Source organism: Chaetodon trifascialis, chromosome 12 (assembly GCF_039877785.1).
Source record: "Chaetodon trifascialis isolate fChaTrf1 chromosome 12, fChaTrf1.hap1, whole genome shotgun sequence".
NCBI lineage: Eukaryota > Metazoa > Chordata > Actinopteri > Chaetodontiformes > Chaetodontidae > Chaetodon > Chaetodon trifascialis.
In genome coordinates this window covers 19,831,601-19,854,736 of record NC_092067.1, presented here as the reverse complement: position 1 = coordinate 19,854,736, position 23,136 = coordinate 19,831,601, and the positions used below count along the sequence as shown (strand labels likewise).

Sequence of the window (23,136 nt, the reverse complement as noted above, 5' to 3'; positions counted from 1 at the left end):
CTCTAGAAGAAAGCACAAGATGAATGTTGATTATTTCTGCATGTGTGTGTGTGTGTGAGAGAGAGAGAGAGAGAGAGAGAGAGAGAGAGAGAGAGACAGAGAGAGAGAGAGAGAGAGAGAGGGTAATTGCTTGGTTTGTGTGTGCGCACGTGCAGAAAAATCCATTCTTATCAAATCCAAATACCAGAGTTAGCTCAAACAGCAGGGACAGGAGGGGAGCGGCACTTGACATTTACCACAATAGTGCCTCACCGCCATGCTAATATGCTGGAGAAACACCAGCTCACACATAATCGAGTTATAATTGAATAAATAACCGCCATCGATGAAAACCATTTTGTTTCAGTGAATACACCTCCGCATGAAGCAAACGACCCACTGGGATCGTGAGGGGGATGACCATTGATCACGTCCCTGTCTTGTTACGAAACAGTGTGGAGTGCGGAGGAACCATGAAAACAATCAACTCCATTAGGACTATTTCACCTGACGCCCACGTTCAGCCACAGAGCACTTTCTACAACTCACCTCATATGCTACAGCGGTGGAAGAAGAGATTAATGTAAGACAAATCCAGTTATCTGTACAGGTCTATTCCCGTAGACAACTACAAACCAGCTGCTTTCACACAGCCACCCCGCTTCCATTATAATCTTGGACTTATCTTGAGAAATGCCTCATTTTTCACTGTGTATTAATGTATTCACCTCAGGTTCACCTTCTTTGTGCTTGCTGTATGAAAGGTGCAGCACCTTGCAGCACCCGTGATTGGCTTACCTCAGCATTGCATTCTTGCCGTCGCTCCGTGTGCAGCGGACTTGTCTTGTCTGGTATCCCACCTCCAGCTGCCATGACATGGGGTAGTTGTGCATATGAGGATGGTGGTGGTGGTGGTGGTGGTGATGGGAGTGGTGTTGAGAAGCCTGTGTGTGCAATGTGACCGTGTTGTTCTCATTGGAGCTGGTGCTGAAGTCCACTGTGGTCCTACCACTTAACAGGGCTTCCTTGTGATGGGGTAGTCTGCACTCACTCCAGGCCCCTACTTTAAGGCTGTATTGGTACTCGCCCTCCCCAGCAGGGCAGTCAACAGGGTTAGAGCAAGTCCTGATCTCTGTCAGGTTGGGGCAGTTTGCACCTCCATACATTGGTGTGGTCAGGACATCTCGAGTCCGATGCTGCAGGCCAGCTCCACAGGTTTTGCTGCAACTAGACCAGGAGGTGAAGTCTGAAACTACGCAGTCCTGGGGGCAGGGGATGAGACATGCCTGCTCCACAGGTGGTTTCTGTGAAAAGAACTCACATATCCGTGAGGTGACTGTGGTCCGGTTTGACGTGCGTACACAGTGGACTTTGCGCCTCTGGATGCCATGCTGTGCTGTAATGCACTCGGTCGTCCTCAGCGAGAACTCGTTGGTAAAGAAAGGGGCAATAACGCAGCCCCCCCAGTCCGACACCTCCCACTCAAAGAGGTCCTGGTGCCAGTCGCACACCTTAAAGCAGTGCCGCTGGCTTTCTGGCTTGTCCATGTGCTGGCAGTGGGTGTGGTGGGTAGTCCAGCCCTCCATGTGGACGCACCATATTGTCCTTGTCTGAACCCCGCCAGAGCCGCACTCCTCCCCAATACAGTGACCCCACTGGCCTGCAACAGAGAAAAGACACACAAACAGGGCATTTTCATTAAAACCTGGAGCTTTAGAAAAAAATGATTTAAATTGCAGCTATCCGGCAGCTTGCAATCCAGCACAATTCAAGGCCATTCACTTAACCTCCATGATTGCTTTATTCATGAACTGAGGAAGAAAGGAAGAAAGGAACACAAAGTAATCAAACCACTAGCGGACATCAATATATATATATAAAAAAACTTTGTTTCTCAGTCACAAATTACTAGATTCACAAGGGTTCTTGATCAAAATCTTCGGTTAAGACAGCCAGCTGTGGAACCACACTTGTTTGGTCAGGACTTATGATAAGATCTGCTATCACCTTGCTGAACTGCAAAATTTAAGCCTGACTTAAGAGCATATCTTGTTTTTAATAGAATTTTATCTTAATGATCAGTTAATTTTAACTCAATAAAAGTATCTCTTCAACAGTGAAAGCATCTCATTAACAAGCAGTATTGATTTTTATTAAAAATAACCCTAACCAACCAAGGACGTGCTTGGTATTTTGCTGTGGTCTGACTCTTTGCTTGCAGCACACTGGAGATCGGAGTTATTTTGATGTGCATTACCATTGCTGCTGGAATAACACGAGAATACAATCAGGGCCTTTAAAGGAATTCCAGCGGTAAAAGAATTTCTCTCTGCAAAAGAGAAGAAATTAATATAATGCGATGCTGCCTTTTATCGAGTGATTCTCAGTATACAGAGCAAGAATCCAAAGCCGGAGAGAAACACAACTTTATCCTTGTATGCTATAGCTTTAGGAACTGTTAACATCACAGTTCAAAAGGGGTAACTGGCAAACATGTTTAATTATGGTTCATATTTCACAGGTTCTTACAATTGACTCAGTCAGTGCCTGACAGGTCTGTTTGCAGAGTTCAAAAACAGGGTAAGTGTTGAATTCACAGTCGATTGGCTAATCCTTTTGTCACTATAGCTGCTTCAAAAATACATTCCACCAAACTGTCAGGTACTCTGAACTGTAGCTCTCTCCGCTGGTTACATTTTTATAAAACAAACTCTAAACAACAATAAATATTGCAGACACAAAGTATGACAACATAATGATCAGTTATATTGATATTCGAGGTTTAGAGCCACGCTACGAGTTAAACAACTAAAATTAACAAAGCAACCAAGGTAAGCTTCACTCCCAAAGGGCCAAAATCCTGTTTTCACTCCCCATGAAAACTCTCACTACGGTAAATGCAGTTAAGCAGTGACAGACAGAGGCAACTTCATTTTCAGGCATCATATCTGAGTGATGATGTGGCTGATCCCCGCTGCGTCAAACAAAACCACATTTGGCTGTCACTCCTCACAACAGCCGTGTGCGTGTGTCAAAAGCACAGTCATTTTCCACCTCTGACAAACAGTGGAAAGTGGAAGTACTCAGAGGTGGTCAGAGAGGGAACAAAATTGCTGATACCTCTCTCCCATTGTAAAAACTTGCACAGGCATCAAATTGCAGCTTAAAATGTAATGCTTACATGAATTCAAGCTGACCACAGCTCCTATTTCTGTGAGGAACTCCAGACTTTTCACAGCCACCTTCAAGTCTACAGATGATGTGATACTCAGTGAAAGCTCGATTTTGGATATAACTTTAGGTATTTCAGCTGATGTACTCTATTTGAAAAGAAGAGAAAGCGGTTTTATTTATTCATATGGGGCAAAAACGTTGAATTAGAATTAAAGTGATGGATAGATGAAGGTGTCAGTGCTATTGCCTCACGGCAGTGAGGTTCAAATCAACGGGCTGGCTGTGTGGAGTTTGGTGCGTACTAAATGTTGCTGTGAATAGCTTTCAGGCTGTTCCTTGCTCACTGTTCCTTCTGCTGGAAAAGATCTAACACAAACTGATGTTTAGCCTCATGAAAATAGCTGTCATCGTGAGCAGCCTCACACAGTTTGGCTAACGAGAGGCTGATGTCTGTAGCCTATTCAACGAACCTTGGCCAAAGTTCAGGCAGGAGTCTCCCTGCAGATGCCCTCTAAGTCACCCTGCACCATTTCCTGCTACCTCTAAGCTCCACAAGCTCATTCATCTAATCACAACCTGACACGCTCACCTTTACCCAATCATCTGTAAGGTGTCAAGCTTCAATGTTCTCTCTCTCCGCTGCCATTCAGCTGCATGTCAACACCATGATGATTCTTATGACCCTCCTCAACCCTTTCACCACCTCAACTGTGGATGACAGGCGAGCTCCAATCAAGTTGTCCAATCAGAAGTGTCTCTCTCATGAAGTTGCTTCAATGTCCAGCTCCTTTCTCTGCACCACCAGCAGTGTTTAGGCTCCAGGGGAATTTCCGTCATATTGGAAGTTCCTAATCTGGAGGACCGCTTCCCATGGTGATGTACTTCCTGCTGGGGTCTGAGCGCCAAAGTCTATTTCTTATGTCCACAATAAATTATCATTTCACATTTCTACTTCTCATTCACAACCACCTACTGCGCTGTTTTTTCGTTGCTTCTTTTACGAGGTGGATCACTCTCATTGAACGTGCCTTTTATTGAAGATTTCAATCTAGGTCTAGTTTCTTAATTTCAATATGTTCTCAAATCCATATCAGAATCTACCACGATACAGTGATCCACATTGTGTCTGCAGAGTGTGTGGATTAAGGCCATTAAAAAGGATAATTAAATTGCAATTTGACAAAATGCTAAATTAATTTGTGATTCATAAAAAGCCAATCGAAAAAATGGACCCGTGCCCCGTTAATTTAGTTTTTGACCTTTTGTCCTCATATTCAAAAGACATAAATCAGGAAAGGCAAAAAAAAAAAAAAAAAAAAGAAATCAATTTGCTGATGCAATGTGATTATCCACGTCGGCCACGTTCACTTCTCATCCAGTTATTTTGCCACATGCTATGAAAAGGATAATTTGATTCATTTCTTCTAATTGGAATTAAATTGATGTAATAATGAGATCCTACTGCTTCCTAAATTGCTTTCGAATGACAACTCGCTGAAACTGTTTTATGTCTTTTCGTGCCACAGAAATCTGTTGTTAACACTTAGTTCCCTGGCCAATAATCGACAGCGCTGCTTTGGAGCTGTTGCTTTCTGCTTAAGGGAGCAATATTTCAAACTGCTGAATTGTTTCATAGTTCAACGAAGCACATCATTGAGTTTATTCTTCCTGGCTTTACAATGTTAATGGGGACTTATAGTCATTATGCTCATATGATCTTTTTGTCAGAGGAACATATCAATGACAAACCTCAAGGGTTAAGAAATCACAAACATTCATTTCATTACTTTAATTCAAAAAGAGTACATATTTTTTTTACACTTAAATGGAAATAAATGAGTCATCCATTGGTTTAATTTCAGGAACTACATGCAAATAAACATCAAGAGGTGCAGTAATGAGACCATGACCATCTTTGTTTGACACTGTGTGAAACACACTGAGGCTATTCAAGCAGAAGCACATGTCGCATGTGGCGCAGACTGATAAATACTGTCACAAAAATTATTATCATCCTTTTGTCTTCATTCACACTGCAGCTAAATGTTTAGAAGATCAGACCTTTTCCCTCACAACACGTTTGGCCTAAAGAGCAAAGAGCCTCGTTTTTCAATTCCAATCCAAATGGCACAGATGTGGAACAAAATATGACCTACAACATGTAGTTTTTCTGTGCTGCATGACTGCGTGCAAATATTTTATTTATCATTTTGCAGGATTCTGTAATTTGAGCTGATCTTTACCAGAAAAACGGCCATATAGGTCGGCTGTGCAATTAGGCTATAACAGTCCACATTCACAGTGGGCTGCGACCTCTAGTGGGTGTAGTGATTGTGATGGGAGCGAAGGAGGAAGTCTGGTGACGTAGTATAAAAAGCAAGAAAGTCTTCATACTGTATGGAGGTGGGTGGATGAGCCAAACACATGCATCCAGGACAATCCACATGAAACAGACAGTCAGTGTTGACTATTTTTAACTTACAGGATGTAACGTACATAACAGTAATGTTTTTAACCAAACCATGATCTTTTCCTGGACCGAACTAGTTTTGCCTAAACCTAAGCAACCCGTGACCCTTTCACAATGTTAAGCGAGTTCAACCTTAACCACAGACAACACTGACCACCTATCGATGGCACTCTGTTTTGGGAGTCATTGGCAATCAGCCATTGGCAATTCAGTTGTTCAGGTATGAGGATGTGTTGGGTAATTTTTGCTTTCTGACAGCATTTACATGGAGGACAACAACAGACAGTAACGCAGAGAAAGCTGGGCTGGACGTCCCTTGGGGAAGGAGCCACAGTTACTGATGACTGATACTGCGCTGTTGCATGGTTGTTAGACTTCCTCAAAGGTGTAGCGCTGTCTATGGCAGCAGTACTGAATGCAGCAGACTGCTAACTGATGAGGTTTATGGGGAGAGAGCTCTATTAAGAGGTCAGAGCAAAGGCATTTGAATGGAAAAATATTTGGTTAGATTAGCATTCATAAACAACAGGCCATTTGTAAATGAAGGCTGGCTATTTAATAATGTTCAAATTGAAAACGAGCTGCATAAATCATGAGGCCAAACAAAAACAGCTAAAACTGGAAACGTAGGCACATGGCCAAAATGGAGCCGCTTGGGTATGAAATGGTTTCATTGTCTTTGTTCAAGTTCAAGCATAGCAAAAACTGACCCTACACCAATAAATGTGCACTCTAAATACCACATCTGTTTAGATTCTCACTACAGCATATGCCACTGACCATCCTGCATGTTTTCATTGATATTTTGTGTATGCATTATTAGGCTGAAGCATGTTGTATTAGACTGAACAAACAGGATTTTGCTTCACTTTGAATTGAGCTCTGGCTTAACATGACATGATGCCCTGCCAGGCTATTTGTTTACAACCTCAAAAATGCTTGAAGCACTTTGAAGAGGGGAGACATATTATTCCTGTCAGAGGGGAGAAGAGCCCATGCAAGCTCACTCACAGCTGTGAGAACACCTACGTATACGGAAACATTTTGATCAGACACATCAGACAGAAGATATCAGTCTTTTTTTTTTTTCTTTTTTTTTTTAATGTAGCCATAACCCCACTTCCAACATTCCTGCTCCCTAATGGGCTTAAAGAGATGCTCTCAATTCAGCCAGAGCTGACAAGACCAAAAAAATCTTATATGGGTTACACCCTAAAATAGACATGAAAAGCCCTCCACAAAAATAAGATATGAGCAGCAATTCACAGCTGAGCTTAAAGACCTTCAGTGTCAACACAGCTGAGCGCGCTGCTCCTGTGGTCAGTGATGGCACACTTTCCTGATAACTACTCTTTCATCAGCATGACCACCTTTGCTCAATGGTGCTTTTTTCGCACTGTGCCAGGATATGTGTGTGTGATTTATGGAGGTGTGATTGGGAGTGATTCCGCTGCCAGGGGAGCCAGCTAACACAAGCACTAGTTCATCTCCAAAGCTCTGAATAATCACTCTCTCGATCTGTCAGCATCAGCATCTGTCAGCCCCTGAGGAGGAACCAGTCACCCACAGCTCCTTCATTCCTGTCGCACTTAGTCGCCTTGCTTGCACCTCCGGGGGGCTCTGGTACCCCCGGGGGCCCCTGCTATATTTACTATTCCATTTGTGTTCTGGTAAAAGAAAAAAAAAACTTGATAAGAGGCTCAAGAGACTTCACTACATTACAAGAAAAGACAGAAATTAAATTTAGCCAGTGTAGCGTGACTGAATACGTATTCTCTTTTTCAGCAGTGTTCAGTTCAGGCCTTAAGTTGAACAAATGATAGCAAAGCTGCACGACAATAACAAGTAACACAACAAAAGAAATCTCCACTATGCCCTGAAACCAGACAGCCAGAGACAAAGAAGAAGCAAACAGCACGGCAGTAAACTGTCGTTTAAACTGCAGCGAGTGGCGCTCCGTCTAGAGAAAACTGCGCTCATTACTGTTAAATCTTTTGCCTCTCTGGTCCCTTTGATTACATTTGGTAAAAGCATCACTGAGTCAGGTCAGTAAAGTCTTTATAGGATGTATACGATTTCTTGGTACTGAACTTTCCAGTATCATGCAACCATGTTGGGGCTGTTAATGTTTACTGACGTACCTTTAAGTATACACTCAAACAGCTGGACTTCAGACACCCAGAGATACCTCTGTATGAAAACTTGAACAGAACAGCAACACCACGCTTTTAATTACATGTTTATAGATGTGAGATTCATTCGGTGATACATTTTTCTGTCTACGCCGCAGCTTTTTGTGCATTTTCCTCACTAACATCTGCTGAGTTTAGCCACCATCCGTCTTCAGCTACTCAGCCAGAGTTAAGTCTGACTGTTTGGATACATGTGTCTTTTGTCACAACACTTTTTAATTAAATGATACCTATGCCACTGAGCCTCATTATGCACAGAGTCGTCCCCCATGCCACACTTCCATCATTTGTAATTTATGAGCAGTGAGGTGCATCCTCAATTACAACATTCATATATGCAAAAATTCATCAGATTATCACCAGGCAGTCAATCCATCTCCAGAAGGCCTGAATCAGCTTATTTCAACCAAGTGTTTATGTTGCAGGTTGTATATAAATTTGGAAAATGTGAGCAAAAGGAGTTACAAACGATGGCTAGAGGACAATTCACAAGCAAATTACGTGTCAAAAAACACTTACCACCAGCAGCTAAAAATAATGGGTGATAATTAAAAGAATGATCAGCTACTGAGAGAAGTTTGACCTTCCTGCTTGAATATAAATCATCCATTTCCATAACCGCTCAATAAGTGAATGCATTATAGTATTTGTCTTTTGGCTTGACAATGAGATACATATTGCAGCTTGCATTATCCCAAGGCTAAGCATCAAATGCAGCTTCAATATCCCACACTAATGAATTACGTACCCCGGGGCAACAATGCTATACACATGGTCCCAATAGGCTTTTGCTATAATTTAGTATTCAGCCCTACAGCACCAGTGCCAGACCTACTTGAATGCCTAATCACTAACTGAATGGCCAGCAGTATAAACAAAACACCACTAACACATGTTGTGCCCATTGAGTGATGTAATCCCCATTTGGGCCAATCAGTAACTAACCAAATAAGCACTGTAATGGAAGCCTCTCTTCAGCCAAACGGTGTCATTTTGAAATGCCAAAGGGCTGCAGTGAGACCCGCTTCCTTCCATTAATGACAATCTGATTAGAGTATAATGCATGATAAACAGACAGACGAATGAATCCACAGACTGACGCTCAAGCCTGATTTCACCAGGTGTGTACTGTAAAACCCATGCAAGCTCTGCTGTGATTAATTCAAATCAATACTGCAGTAGATCATTAAGACAATCATTTTAATAACAGCGTGAAGACTTCTAAGTGAATAATCAATCTTCAGTCAGTATTAGCACAATTTCTTCGCTGTGAGGCGAGGACAGCATTTAAATTGCAAAGCAGGCAAACAACACACAGTGAGGTGGATCCACGAGAAATAACAGAGGTCATAAAGAAGCAATGCCCTTTCTGATATAATCACTTTCTGTTTCGGGGGGTATATTTCCCTCTTCAGCCAGAGCAAAACAAACAACACAGTACTGTGAGCGGCTGCTTGAATATGCCAATGATCCACGGTTCCTGTGTCACGCTGACCGTCACTGCACAAACACACTGATAGTGTTATATCACGGCATCCAGAAATCAACCACAGCATAGTACTTCTCATTCAAACAGCATGATACTGATGGCTGATTCACTGAAGTTGTGTTATGAGTAGCAGAACCTAAATAAAAGTCTTTATTGGTCTCCCCAGGGAGAAATTTGTGCTGGATAAACGGAAATTGCTGCATCATTTACACCATGCAACACAAACATACAAACACAGAATATATAAGTCAGTAAAAGTACAGTGAAAACTACAGCATATTCATTCATTCATTCATTCATTCATTCATTCATTCATTCATTCATTCATTCATTCATTCATCCTTATACTCAAGAGATTATTGAGTGGTAAACCTCATTTATACAGTAATGACATCAGGTCAATTATAAAGTCAAAGAAAGGGAAAAAACATCAGCAAAGAGATGTACTAATAAAAAAGGCAACGTCACAATTAGCTAATAAAGTCATCATTACAAGTAGGGAAGATAATTTGATGAATTACATAATCAAAATGTAAAATAAAAAACAGTTGGGAGATCAAACTTCTAAAATGTCCAAAAGGTTTAAGTATAAAGATAAAGGACCTGCTGTATTTTGATCCATGAGTAAAATGCAGTTCACTCGAGGAACACGAAGCCAGTGAGAAGAGGAGGCAAAGGTCTGGTATTATCAGCAAAACTACAAACAAAATGCAGTCTGATGAATGCATGAAGGTAAACAGACAACACGCACTCTGGAGCTTTCGGTGTCATTTAATTCAGGATTATTGTCACACACAGCTGAGTTGTTGCTCAGAGGAAGGTTCAGGCTACTTTTAAAGATAATGCAGTACTTGCTGCATGCAGACTGTCACACTTCACACAATTACAGAGAAGTAGATAAAAATAAATACCGTAGACATACAGTATATCACATAATCAGTCTATATCCAAGCACATTATTACAGTATTTCCGTTTATGTAAATGAAGCACATACACTGTACTGACTGTGCTAAATTTGAGGCCAGAGTTGAGGTTTACCCTCCTTCAGCTGAAGTGAAACTTTTGCTCACTGGTAGTCTGAAAAAGCCTCGTCTGTATATGGCCACATACGGTATGCTGAAATATTTTTGGCGGGTCATTGCTTGAGTCACATTTGTCTTGCCCAAAACTCAGCCCACCACTGTGGAGTTTCTAATGGTTCCTGCTGAAAACACAGGCTCCTTTCGGTTAAGTCAAGACATCGTGGGTGGATAAATGATTCAAAAACAGCTGGCATGAGCACAATTTTCATGCCTCCCTGATAAAGATCCTGACCCAAGTCATTACAGGTTACCTATTGATGAGATGTAGTGAAGGCGGTAGATTCTGAATAAAATTGGTGTTATTTTTTCTGATTTGGCTGTCACTTCCATACATTTAGATGACACTTTACATTCAAGGAGAATTGCTGATATCTGGGGAAGTGGTGACTCTGCTAGACAAGAAAATACAGTTACATTGGGAACCTGTTTAAAACATGCCTGATTGCTCCTATTGCCTCTCCTGTCAGATTCTGTTGTAAATCAATTGACTTGGTGAGAAAAATGCCATCATAACTGCAAGGTGTAAAGTCCAAACTGTAACATGCTGGTATCGAATTATGTGTAATGTCACATCAGCACGACGCAGCAGGGCAGGTTTTTCGATACTCGAGTTCGACAATAAGTCCCAAGCCTGTGACATTTTACTTTTTCCGCATAGTGATCATGGCATGTCCCGCTGTCCTGCTAAATATGTTCATGGTCAGATCTAGACAGGACGAGTTCTCCCTGAAATCAATGTTTGGCTGTTCTATTAACTGGCCTTGGGAGACCTGGTAGTTCATCTACAAAGCAGATATTGTATTTCCTCTAAGATCACGTTCATACATATCGATTCCACTTTGATTTTAGGCTGGAAAACCCCTCCAGGGGTTTCTCTGACAATCAATGTGTTTACACTTATAAATGCCACAGTACTTTAATACATGAAGACTAAAGCGGGGGCCAGCCAGAGGTGTGCCGTACCTCCGCAGTGATCAGAATCTTTTTCCGTGTAATTGCTTGTCTCATGTGGTCTCCTCAAGTCTCTGCACCAGGCTGTGTAGAGGTGACAAGTAATTGGATGGGATGTCATTCACTCCTCTGTCTCACTGTCTTCTGCTGACCTGGGATTTCTCTCCCGTAAGCACAGGAGCAGAACTAATGACCATATCTACAGGCAGCAACCTGAGGAAAGACCCTGGTGTATTGATAACGCAGGTGACAAGGGCCATGGCAGGACAGAGATTAAGTGACAACTGTATCTGTGGCAATGCGGCACAGTCTGTATCATACATCTGCTGATTATTCTAGAACAAAAAATAAAGTCAAAGCCAGCGGTGAAATTCTGGGAAGTGTTGAGAGGTTTTCATCTCTGGAACCCTCATGCCTAAACGACTGAATACACTCATTGCCAATGACTCCCAAAACTGACCCTGACACCTGGAGAGTATCAGCATCAAGGGCACGTTTGTCGTCATGTGATTAACGTTGCGAAACGGTCGCAGTTTCCTTTAGTTTAACCACAAAAACTGTTTGGTTAGGTTCAGGAAAAAATTCTGTGTAACTGTTACATCCATTACATAATTTATGTAACTTTTCTGGTGAGGTTGGGCTGCGTAATCTGTCGATAAATATTTTATTCACTCTAAAACACCAAAAGAATCAATAAAATGTCTATTTATTCACAGGAACACAGGATAATTTCATATAAACCCCAGCATTGAATTTATGGATAACAATACAAGTGTAGGTGAAACGATGGACTAAGAGAAATTGTTGCATAGTTTGGGAATAGCTGGAAGAACAGGGAATAAGCTCACTGTACATAAGACTGTGAAGCAACACTCCTCATATCTGTTTGAGGGGAGCCCTGACAAGGTTGCCTTCATGGTTGAACATCTGCTGAAACTTCATTTGAGCAGTGATTACTGATGCACCCCAGAGGTTTTCCTTGAACTGCTCTCAGATTGAGCAGCGATTCCCGAAGTACTGCTCTATTTCTGCTCTGAAGTGTGAGGTGAGAGCACTTCAAACCGAGGCACGCGGGTTTCATCTACCAGAACAATGTAAAGTAACTCTGGCAAGTGCTCATACCTACACAACAAAAACTGGCCTGTCAGTGCTTGAAATGACCCATATCAGCACGTACTTGCTGTTTCCTCGGCCAAAACTATTCGCTTAAGATCATGGAGAGGCTACAGTTATATTTGTGATGTGAGAGGAATCACTCAAGAACAATGAACCAACAGAGAATTATCATCTCACAGATTCTGCAGATTTCTTTCAGAGCGTCCTTCCTTTCTTTCCTCTTTTAGCAAGTTTTACTGTCGTGTTCAGTCTCACCACTCTCATCAACCCATTTTCCATGTGCAGCAGGCAGCAGATTTCTGCAAAAAAAAGCTCTGATAAACCCGCTGTGTCTAGAACCTGCTCAGCACCAAACAGCAAACAAAAAAAGTTAGCAAGTAGACGGTGAACACAGTGGAACATTCAGCTGCTAAGGGGCCATATTTCATTCAGGAGTTGGTGGAAAGCAAAACAGAGCTACAAATGAATGCTAATGTTTCTCCGAGCCTGCTAGACTCACTGTAGCAACCTTAAAAGGTGATAATAGGTCAGATTTGAGTTTGACAGCTGGTTCCGCTGTCTCCAAGTGGTCATTTTAAAGAAAGATTGGCATTATTACCATTACAGGAGACAGGATTCAAGCTCCCCTGTCAAAACCTTTGCACACTCTCCTGACTTCCAGACCCTCATTTTTCAGTGTCGCTGCATGTCCTGCGATCTGCCTTGTACTTTTAGAGAGGACAGTCTCTCCACCACACAATAGAAAATCACACATATATTTCACAGTCGTTGCTCTGGTATAGACAAACTGCCAAAGATCTGAGCTCTCTCCTCTGTTTTCTGTTTAATAATTGTAATTATAAAGATGTCTATATGTTAAACACCGTTCTATAGCAGTCAGCTTTTTAAAAAACCTTTCAATTGTTATAGACATCATACAACTTAAATCAACTCAAAAAGCCTTAAGTGAAATCAGCAATAAAACTCCCAAGCATGCTTTGTTATTTCCAGCAGAGCAGAGCTTGAACCTGCTTCACACCATCTAATTGCCTTTTTTCGCTGTGTTTCTGAGTGTGTGCCATGAGTTGATGGGAAAAGCAAGGAAGACGCATTGTTCCTGTCCTAGATTTTAATTGGCTGTTCTTCAAAGTATTTCGTTTTGTGATTCATTTTAACTAAAATCACTTGCTAAAAAAAATACCTGGTATACAGTATTTCTGTAAGATTTGATGCTCAAAAGACGACATCGGGATGAGAAGTGTTGATACTTCAATGCTGATCCCGCCATCCCAACAAACATCTGCCTCACCATGACTGGAAATGTACGGCGACTCATGAATGCACTGCTGTCTTTGAAAGCATCTTTGTTCACAAGGTTTTTGATGTACCAGATTCATTTCATGGCGCAGACTTAAATCAGCGTAATTTGTTTTTTTCCCTTTAATCAACCACAAAATGGCCCCGGAGCTCAGCTGAGGACCAATTCAATGAGGACACAGAGCCAGGAGAGTTTCTCTGACACAAGAAGCAATTACCTGAGTCAGGTAGCCTGCAGAGTGTAACCTGCAGAGGCTAAATACTTCACCTATCCTCCATCTGTCATTTCTGTTCCCTTTGTCCCTAAGTTATTAATCAGATGCTGACTCATTTTATGGTCATCCACAGGAGGTCAAATAAATAATGACTGGACAAAACAACACATCTTTATCACTGCTCATCCAAACTATGCTTATTTCACCGAAATGTGGCAACAGAAGAAACCACCTGAGTGAGGGAGAAGCAGCAAAAGCTCAGTCTCAGCTACAATAAACCCACGTTTCTATGGTATAAAAACAATGCAGTATGCTTCAAATGCCAAAGGGGAAAAAAAAAAAAAAAAATCGCTCAATGCACTCTGTAAGCCTGTTGTATGCTGAGGTATACATTGATACCCACAAGATCACCTCAACCAAAACACACAACAGTGTCTACCCTGTCTTTATCAGGGATCCAAACAAAGCCATCAGACACTGTGAAGCCACTGCAGTTGTTATCACGGAGTCCATTAGAGATGTGCAGACACCTCAGTTTCCATTCCTCTGGGAGAGTTATTGGAAAGGACAGAAAACTAATGGATACTTTGGGAGTTCTGATAGTTGGAGGTGTACCTTCATTCATCTCCCTCAGATAACACAGAGGAGGATCCAGCTGTGGTGTGTGAATAAGCCAAAGCCAAGGACATGAATGAATTGCATAAATCATTCTGTTATTTTTGGCTGGTCGTCCAGTCACTTGGTCCTGTATCTTTATTGAGAGACAATAAATACAACTGTCGAGAGATTATAATATTTATTGTGTCATTATGCTCATGATCGTGATCTTAATCACTCTGGTGATCCCTGCCTGTCCATCTTGCGCCACCTTTTTGGTTCATAGCTGCATGGACAAGAACTGACTTTCACACTGATGCACTACAGTCAGTACCTTTCGTGCACCAAGTGACCGCCATTCACATCCAGTCAGCAATAATAAACATGCCACGCCGAGTAGGACTTTCAAAATAAAGCTTGCTGAGAAACATTTCAGCTGACGGTGGCACGATAGGTTCGGTTTGAGCACCAAAGATCATGGTTTGGTTTAAAATAACTACTTTAAAACAATCATCATTGGCTATTGACTTACTGTGTCAAAGTACTGTGTCCTCTTTATGTTCATCCTTATTAGTTTGAGTTCATGTCCATGTACACAAATGTATACATTACATTTTGTTTCTTTTGCACAAACTGACATCATACCGAGCCCTCAGGATGAGTTTTGTGAGCCTGATCCCGGACTCTTCCTCTACCGACATCATTAGGTCCAGTATTTTGGTTTTTTGATGAGCCTCTTTTGGCTGCTGGGCTGGCTGCTCTTTGTCTTTGTGTTGTGTGCTGCTGATACCCAGCACATGTTGTTAGTCACTGATTATTGGAAACACCTGGGCCCCCTGTTCCACCTATAAGAGTGCACCTCACTTGTTCCCTGATACAGAGAGACAGGGGAAACTGCTCACTTACTATCCTAACACTCACGCATACACGCAAACTCTACTGACTTGTCACACTTCACAGAATTTTGGGTATTTCTAGTCATTTTGTCTTATGAATGTTTTCTTTGCTTAACGTCTTGTGTCACCTCTAGTCATTTGTCATGGTTTTTGAGCCAGTCGTGACAGTGTTTGTCTTCTACAGAAGTAATGGTATTCCCTCCAGCGCAAACTGTGTGTTTAGAGCTAATCTTTGTTATTCTGACCACGTTAACACTTTTTACATTTCCTTCAACACAACTGGTAAGGGCTATTGACCTTCAGACCTCACTTTTTTTTTTTTTTGCAACTGACACAAAGTTTACACAGGCTTCATGGTGAAAGCAGCAAGTCATAGCAGCAGCAGCTTAAATCAGTGCTGGGTGTAGGTCAGCTGTGCTTTGGCAGCAGTCACAGGCCAATTTACAATCACTGTTCCACACATAAAATGGGGGAAAGGTAGTGTCGAATGCGAGCAGTTACATAGCCTATTTAGAGAGATGTATTGGTTAAAATGTGCTAATCTGCTCTGTCAGGCACATGTGAGAGGGACAACTGAAAAATGAGGCTGAAAAGCCCCCTGTGTAGATAAGCCTTTAGTCCTCTGGTAGTAGGTATCATGACAAGAGCACTCACTGCCAACTGTTTTTCCTGTCGGGTCAAGTGTCCCTGACAAAACCAGTGACTCAGAGTCACAAAAGACCAGTCAGTAAGTCAATAGCTTAAGGCTAAAAAGAAAAGTATAATGTATAATGTAATCAAGGCTTGTTTGGTAACTGTAACCTATGGTATCAATCACAACATCGTTCACCTGTCACACTGTGATGCAACTGCGTGCACCGAGTCCTTTACTGATCTGCTGCCAGGAAGCTCGACATTGTCTCTTTCATTGTTGAATACGCTCAAAATAAGCAGTTTTGCAAGCGTGGGCACACATCAGGGAGAGGTGTGGGTGTGATGCATGGATTCTAAATGACATTAAACCTGGTGCAGCCCACCCTGAAAAGCAGCAGTGTGGCTTTGATTTTGTGGCTCATAACTCAAGGCAGAAATGGAGACAAGGCATTCACGGTTCTGAATATGAATTGAGTCCTCCCTGCTATGCACTGTGATACCAGATTGTTATGTACACCTGTAATTAAATGGAAAACAATAGCCATGCACCAAATCCTCCTTTTATGAATTATTACAGATTAACTTTTGTTGATAATGTGTTGGTGAGCTGTTGGTTCACATTTATGGTCATTTGGAGGCTGTGGTTTGCAGTGCTGTATATAGTATGACACAAAATGACTTCATAATGACTATTGGTTACCTGAAGTTGTGGTTATAGCTGCATCTGTTGATGTGAACACTCCCCGATCTCATGTTGGTCTAACTGAAATACAAAATCCACATCTTGAGGTATCCAATCTCTGCAGAGTGAACATACTGTAAATCTGGCAAGAGTCACGATACTGCCTGCAGCAACATTCACTTATCACATGCCCCACTGACACGGTGAAGGAATAGGGAGGATAAGTCGGTGTTGCTGAGGCTCTCTTGTGCAACAGTTCTGTTCTCATGCTGTTCTCTGCACAGATCAGAGAATACTTTGGTCCAACACTGCAGAAGAAAACTATTGGGAACCTTTTTCTCTCCATGGGAATCCGAAAGACGCAACACGAAGTTCCACACACACTGTACTCTGAATAATGCCAAGCTATGCAGCCCAGAGACACTAAAACAATTAGCAGAGGGAGGTTTGCAGTGCCTGTATTATTACAGGGACAATTAAAATCATAAAACAATTTTTATTCTTGTAGCCTTAATGTACAAAGTACAAAGTAAAGTACAATTGACTTATTCTTGAAACTGTTACAAGGTTTTGTGTGCGGTAATGAAGCTACAGTCAGTATACCTGGTAGTGGGACAATTTCTGTCATTTACTGAAAGATCAAGGCTTACAAGCAGACATGCGGGCAGGTGTGTACAGGTTCAGGTAACATTAAGTTAATGGAAACTCAAATACAAAATGCGTGAAGCATAAACCAACAAAACAACTAACTGAATGTGAGTGGAAATGGACCAGTATCTGCAGGGCTGATGAGGAAATGGTACAGGTGAGGAAGTGGGCGGGATGTCAGGTGACTGCAGGGCGGGAAGCTAACCCTACGTTTACACGTAGCAGGGTATTTTTGAAAACGGATATTTTAGCCCCTCCGTTTTCAAAAATGTTGTCGTTTACATGAACATCAATAAACACGCTGTCGAGCGCTATGCCAGACCTATGGGCGCGAGTGTAAGCAAGGTCGCTCACATGATGTTAAGTACTTTCAGTCACATGTCGTGACGTTTCGGAACCTAAAACGCCATTTAACCCTGTTTACACGCCGACAAATAACTGGCGTTTTCAGAAATCCCCACTTTGGCCGGAGTGTTTAAAAATGATCGTTTTCCGTGAAAAAAACTCTGTTTACGTGTAAATGAGAGGCCAAACCGCATGTAAGTGTAAACGGGGTCCGAATTACAAATCCTGCTAATGCAAAGGCATGAACCGCCTCTGGCGCTCTGCTGCTGCTTGGCCAGTACTCACTGCCTTCGTTGATTGGGTTGGTTAAGTTTGGGCATGAGACGTGATGATTGGTTAAGGTTAGGGTTAGAACAGCTGCCAATCAGAGGCACATTTGCCTCACTTGCATCCTCTCCTTACATCTTATTCTGCATTTCAGTGAAAGTCAGACTTTTCTAGTTGAAAGTTTCAACTTCCGACCTCCAAGTGCTCCAGGTGCACCACCACAAACATAAACAAAAGACATGGCTGACCATGACAAACTGGTTTCAGTGGCAGGCGTCCACACATTTGAACTCTGTGCAGAAGAGAAGACACGAGACACAAGTATTAACTGTAGACATAGAAATTTAAGACTTAACATATTAAACACAGACAAATATACTTTGTCTGTGTTTAATATGTGTTTTATATGTGTGTGCTGTGTCCTGCTCAGAGGCACAGGAACCTTTTCTACCGGCAGAGCACATTCATATTATTTATTATTTGCATCTGGATTCATTGATATTCTGATTGTGAATTAATTATTTAATAACCCTGAATATGATTATGGTTTCTTTTAAAGGCTGGAAAGCGTTTATTAGTCTAAATGTTTCATGGAAAATTGAAATGATGTAACCCATATCAAACGTGACGCTCATCAGCCTCATGAGAATGGAAATGACAATAAATGATGCAGAAAGAGTTCCTTGCTGACTGACAGACTCTCCGACTCTCTCTCTGACTTTAATTGCATCCGTAATAAAAGTTAATGGGGGGAATTACAGATCATGAAAAGAAAAATCTCTCTCATCAAGGAATAAAGTTGTTTGTGGTCCATTTGTTGTTCAGCACTACAATTAACACAGATTTGTAATTAGATGGTGAATCAGAAAACAAATAGAACGTAAAACTTGGGAGTGATACGCTTGAGTTTAATCAGTTATCTGTCTTCACTCTGATATGAAACTCCAGAGATTTCGTGATGTATCATGTCTGCAGCGTCCACTCAATAACTGATATCCAATAAGGGGGGCGTGTTGGCCAGTAAAAGACTTCTGTGAAGGCTGGTCTTGTGTGTCCTCGCTCATGGCTCCTCAGAGATCCCTCCTCGCTCCTTGGAGCAGAAATAAGAGCTTTGGGGCGGTCTTCAAGGTGGCGGACCAGAACGACTTCAAGTTCAAGCGAGGATGGAGGAGCGAGAAAATATCAAAAAAGAGACCTGAGACATACCCACAGATCGAGAGAGAGCAATGCAGCCCTTTGAGTCAGTGTTGTGCTTTAGGGTGGGGAGGGTTAGGGTCCACTGGACATTAATCAAAAGCACTTCCACATTAGCCGCAGAGTAAAAGATTAGAGAAACCACAGCTAGGCAGAGTTTTAGAGCATATTTTGCTTCTGAGAGCTAATCTAATGGGACTCTCCACAGATTCCACCTGTCCTCTGTTGGAAATCTGCAGCCATCATGTCATAATAAGTCACACCGATTCTGAGACAGTTGGATAATGAAAAGTCTTAAATATCCCGTTCTGACTTCAAGGTAGCAGCTGCTATTTCCCAGCGGGTCGCCCTAAAAAGAGCATGATTTGTCATTGTATTTTCAGTTCCTCCCCAATACACTGAGCACATTACCCAAAAGGAATACTTGAAAACTACAGCAGAGCTATGATTATTAATCAGCTTCTACAGACACAGCAAGACTGTTTCTGGATAAAAGGCTGAAAAATAAGATAACAAGACAAAACTCAACAAATGAGAATCCAAGTCAACCACTAATGTCTGTCGCTGTCGCTGTCCTCCAGAAGAAAGGTCACAGGGTTAATATTATGTTATTCCATCACAGGAGCAGGACTGTGCAAATATTGCACCCAGGCGAGCAACAATTCAAGAGACGTAGTCATTAGTTTGGCCTCTTGGTGACATCAGGTAAAAGTTAGATGGTCATTAAACTCAAAATGTGTCTTCCTGTTGGGAGCATCAATGTTCACAGACAATGTCCAACATGCACGGAACGGCAGACACCATCATATTATCTCCACGGCGAAGGGGAAAAAAAAGGATCAAACATCACTCCACAAATCCTAATTAAAAGCTCACCTGGCTTCTCTCCTCATGATTAAGTGCTGGGCGTTTGGGCTACGAAAATGATGCATGGCATACCCAACCGATATTAATTAAGCGCAATGAGTTTCTCTCACATTGACACCCTGCCAACTTATGGTTACGCGTCCTTCCTTCCTCACACTTTTACAGGACACCCCAAACATAATTTCAGCCCATCTGGGATTATGAAACGTGATTATGGACAGTGGGCTTTTTGAGATAATGTGATAAACAGAAGATATATTATGGGGTAACACCTCTCCAGAGAGAAATTGAAGTATTAGTACTATTTGTCCTCTCATAGTTATGGGAGAGAACAGTACCAGCAGTAGCACTTTGTCTCTTTTTCCAGTTCAACTAAACCTATATTTAGAGAGAGAGAAAAAAAAAATATATTTCCTTTAAAATAACAAGTATAGGTAATGCAACGTATTCTTGAAACATTGTATTTAGTCTTGATTTTTTCTCTATTTGACATCTAAAATAAAAACACTTTTCAGTGGAAAATTACAGGCTCCACAGTATGAACAGGCTATGTCTATTTCTGCTCCCATAATGACTTCAGCTTGTTAGATCAGCAGAGGTTCAGTCCCTGCAGCACCTATGGTCAGCTAATGACCAGGATCATGTGACTGCAGACATCTAAGTCTGATGGTCTGTTTTTAATGAGAGCAGAACAGCTCTGGATAAGAGCCTCTGCCAAATGAAAATCTAATCATAAACTATGATTCCGAAAATAATGTAAGTTTAATTGACTTTTTATTACTAAAATGATTCAGGTCTCATAGAATATGAAATTCATTTTCAAGCATAGTTCCATAGTTTAATCAGACCAACTGCTGAATGTGAACCTGTTTATTGGGGTAAAAATAGGCTTCTTATTGTGCTCATAATACAACATTATTGTTATCTTTGGCTGTTTGACATCACCTCTTCTGGGGACGGAGGCATAAAATACAGCCTTCAGGACAAAGGAGTCACATAAGTTACATTTCAAGTTTTATATGTGCTGGCTTTTAGCAGACTGCTTATCAATAACAGCAGTGCATGAACTCTTCTGACAGACGAGGCTGATGCATAGTTTTAGCAACTTTTGACTTTCTGTCTAAACTTGCTTTTCAGGCGTCACTAAATTTGTGATGAGTAGCATCTTTGGATATTCTGACTTTGTCATCGAGTTGATGCTGCCATTCTTTAGCTCAGGCCTCATGCTGCCAAATCAGCCAGTCTGAGAGCATGATCTCTGATCAAGGAAAGCCCCCAAGCACCCCTACAGCAAAACCCACCAGCACCCTTTTCCCATCGCTGTCTGTTTATCATTACACTAGTGTTCTCTCCCCTAGTTACAGCTTATTGAAATGCAACTTTGTGAGCGCCTCATTTAAATCTCTGTGAACTGCACTCCCACTTGAGTTCCACACAAGTTCAGCATTACAACTTCAGGTTTGTGAAATTCAATAATTTTTTTTTTTTTTTTTTTCAACAGGATCCAGGGTTTGAAGGCTGAGGAGATGTAGTCCGGAGGTAAAGTCACTCTGCTGAGATGAATAATTATAAGACCATTTGTGCCAACTCCGCCTAAAGACATTAAGAGACTTCTGGAGATCTGCAATGTGGCATTATTTCAACATAATTGAAATTTCTGGGGAATAAGTTTTTGGAATTACTCTTATTTTTACAAAAATGGCCTTATTTTCACAGTGAATAAGACTACAGTCCTGTTAAAAGGGCATGTTTTATCTCAGGATCGTGCTGTCTGTCAGTCAGCTGGTTGGCTGGTCGGTCCCCACTTTGCTCAAGAATGAAATATATCTATAAGGACTGTATTGGATGGATTGCTATGAAATTTTGTACAAACATTCACGTTTCCCACAAGATAAATCCTACAGACTATGGTGATCCCCTGACCTTTCGTCTAGCGCCACCTGCAGGTTGACAGGTGCTACTGAGTAAAATGTCTCTGGAAGGTTTACCTTGAAAACTGGTGCAGACTTTCGTGCCGCCCTCAGGATGAATTGCAATAACTTCAATTATCTCTGGCTTTTTTTTTTTCTAGCGCCATCATCAAGTCACAATTTTTCAATCTGTCTAAAACTTTATGACCAAATACCTGCAGAACTCACAACATCCCCCAGGAGAGTCAGCCTCTCCTCTTCTTTCCTTCTCTCCCTACTTTGCATGTTGTCCTCTGTCTGTCCCTTCCATCTGTTTGTGTGTATCTGTGTGAATGCTGTGCTGCCTCATCTGTGTTTGTGAGGCCCGTCCTTTCTCCAGGTCTCCACAGCGGAGAGGCGGTCACCCATCTGGCAACACCTGAAGTTGCTCAGCATCCTCCTGGATCCATACTCTTCACTTATGTTTTACAGTCTGCATATTTCTCTATTTTTATCATCATGATTTATGTATACTGGGTTTCGTTGCTGTTGCTGTTGTTTGTCTGTTGCATGTCTGATCTGTCTTCTGCTGCTCCTCCTAAGGTTTCTTACATTTTTTTTTCCCTGTTGGGGGGTGTTTTTCTGTATTCAAAGGAGGGTCCAAGGACAGAGGGTGATGTCCGCTAACATGCTAGCATGTGAGCATAGTAAGCATTATATCTGCTAATCATCAGCACATTAGCATTGTAATTGTGACCGTCTTTGCATGCTGAATTCATTTAATTAATTGTACTGGGAAACATGGCTATGGTCATAAAATATATACCAATTATAAAACTGGAAAAAATCCCCTCATAGCATGGCCTGTTTGAAAGTTTTCTATTATTATTATTTGCCGGATGTGTGTGTTAAAAGCATTAGCAACCATAGTTTGGTTTCGTTTAATCACTAGTCTAAATTTAAATATGTTGTTTCATACTCATATCGCTGAATACACATTTAAAGAGCTTTTGTTCTCTGTTGTCCTTCCTTCTCTCCATAATGGCCATGAAGTGGTCCCTTTCTTACATGACTATATGCTTTAAGAGATGGAGGACAAACTGCACAGCCCTTGTTCTGTGTAAAAATGCATTCTCAAGTTCAGCTTAAGCAA

General features: G+C 41.6%; 1 protein-coding gene across 1 annotated transcript in view; it reads right to left on the bottom strand.

Moving 5' to 3' along the window:
* Nucleotides 1–23,136, bottom strand: part of thsd7ba (thrombospondin, type I, domain containing 7Ba) — a 174,496-nt gene that overhangs the window by 99,230 nt on the left and 52,130 nt on the right. Inside the window, exon 4 of the mRNA XM_070976398.1 lies at nt 778–1,639. Coding sequence (XP_070832499.1) covers nt 778–1,639 — 862 coding nt within the window. The remainder of the gene's footprint in view (nt 1–777; nt 1,640–23,136) is intronic.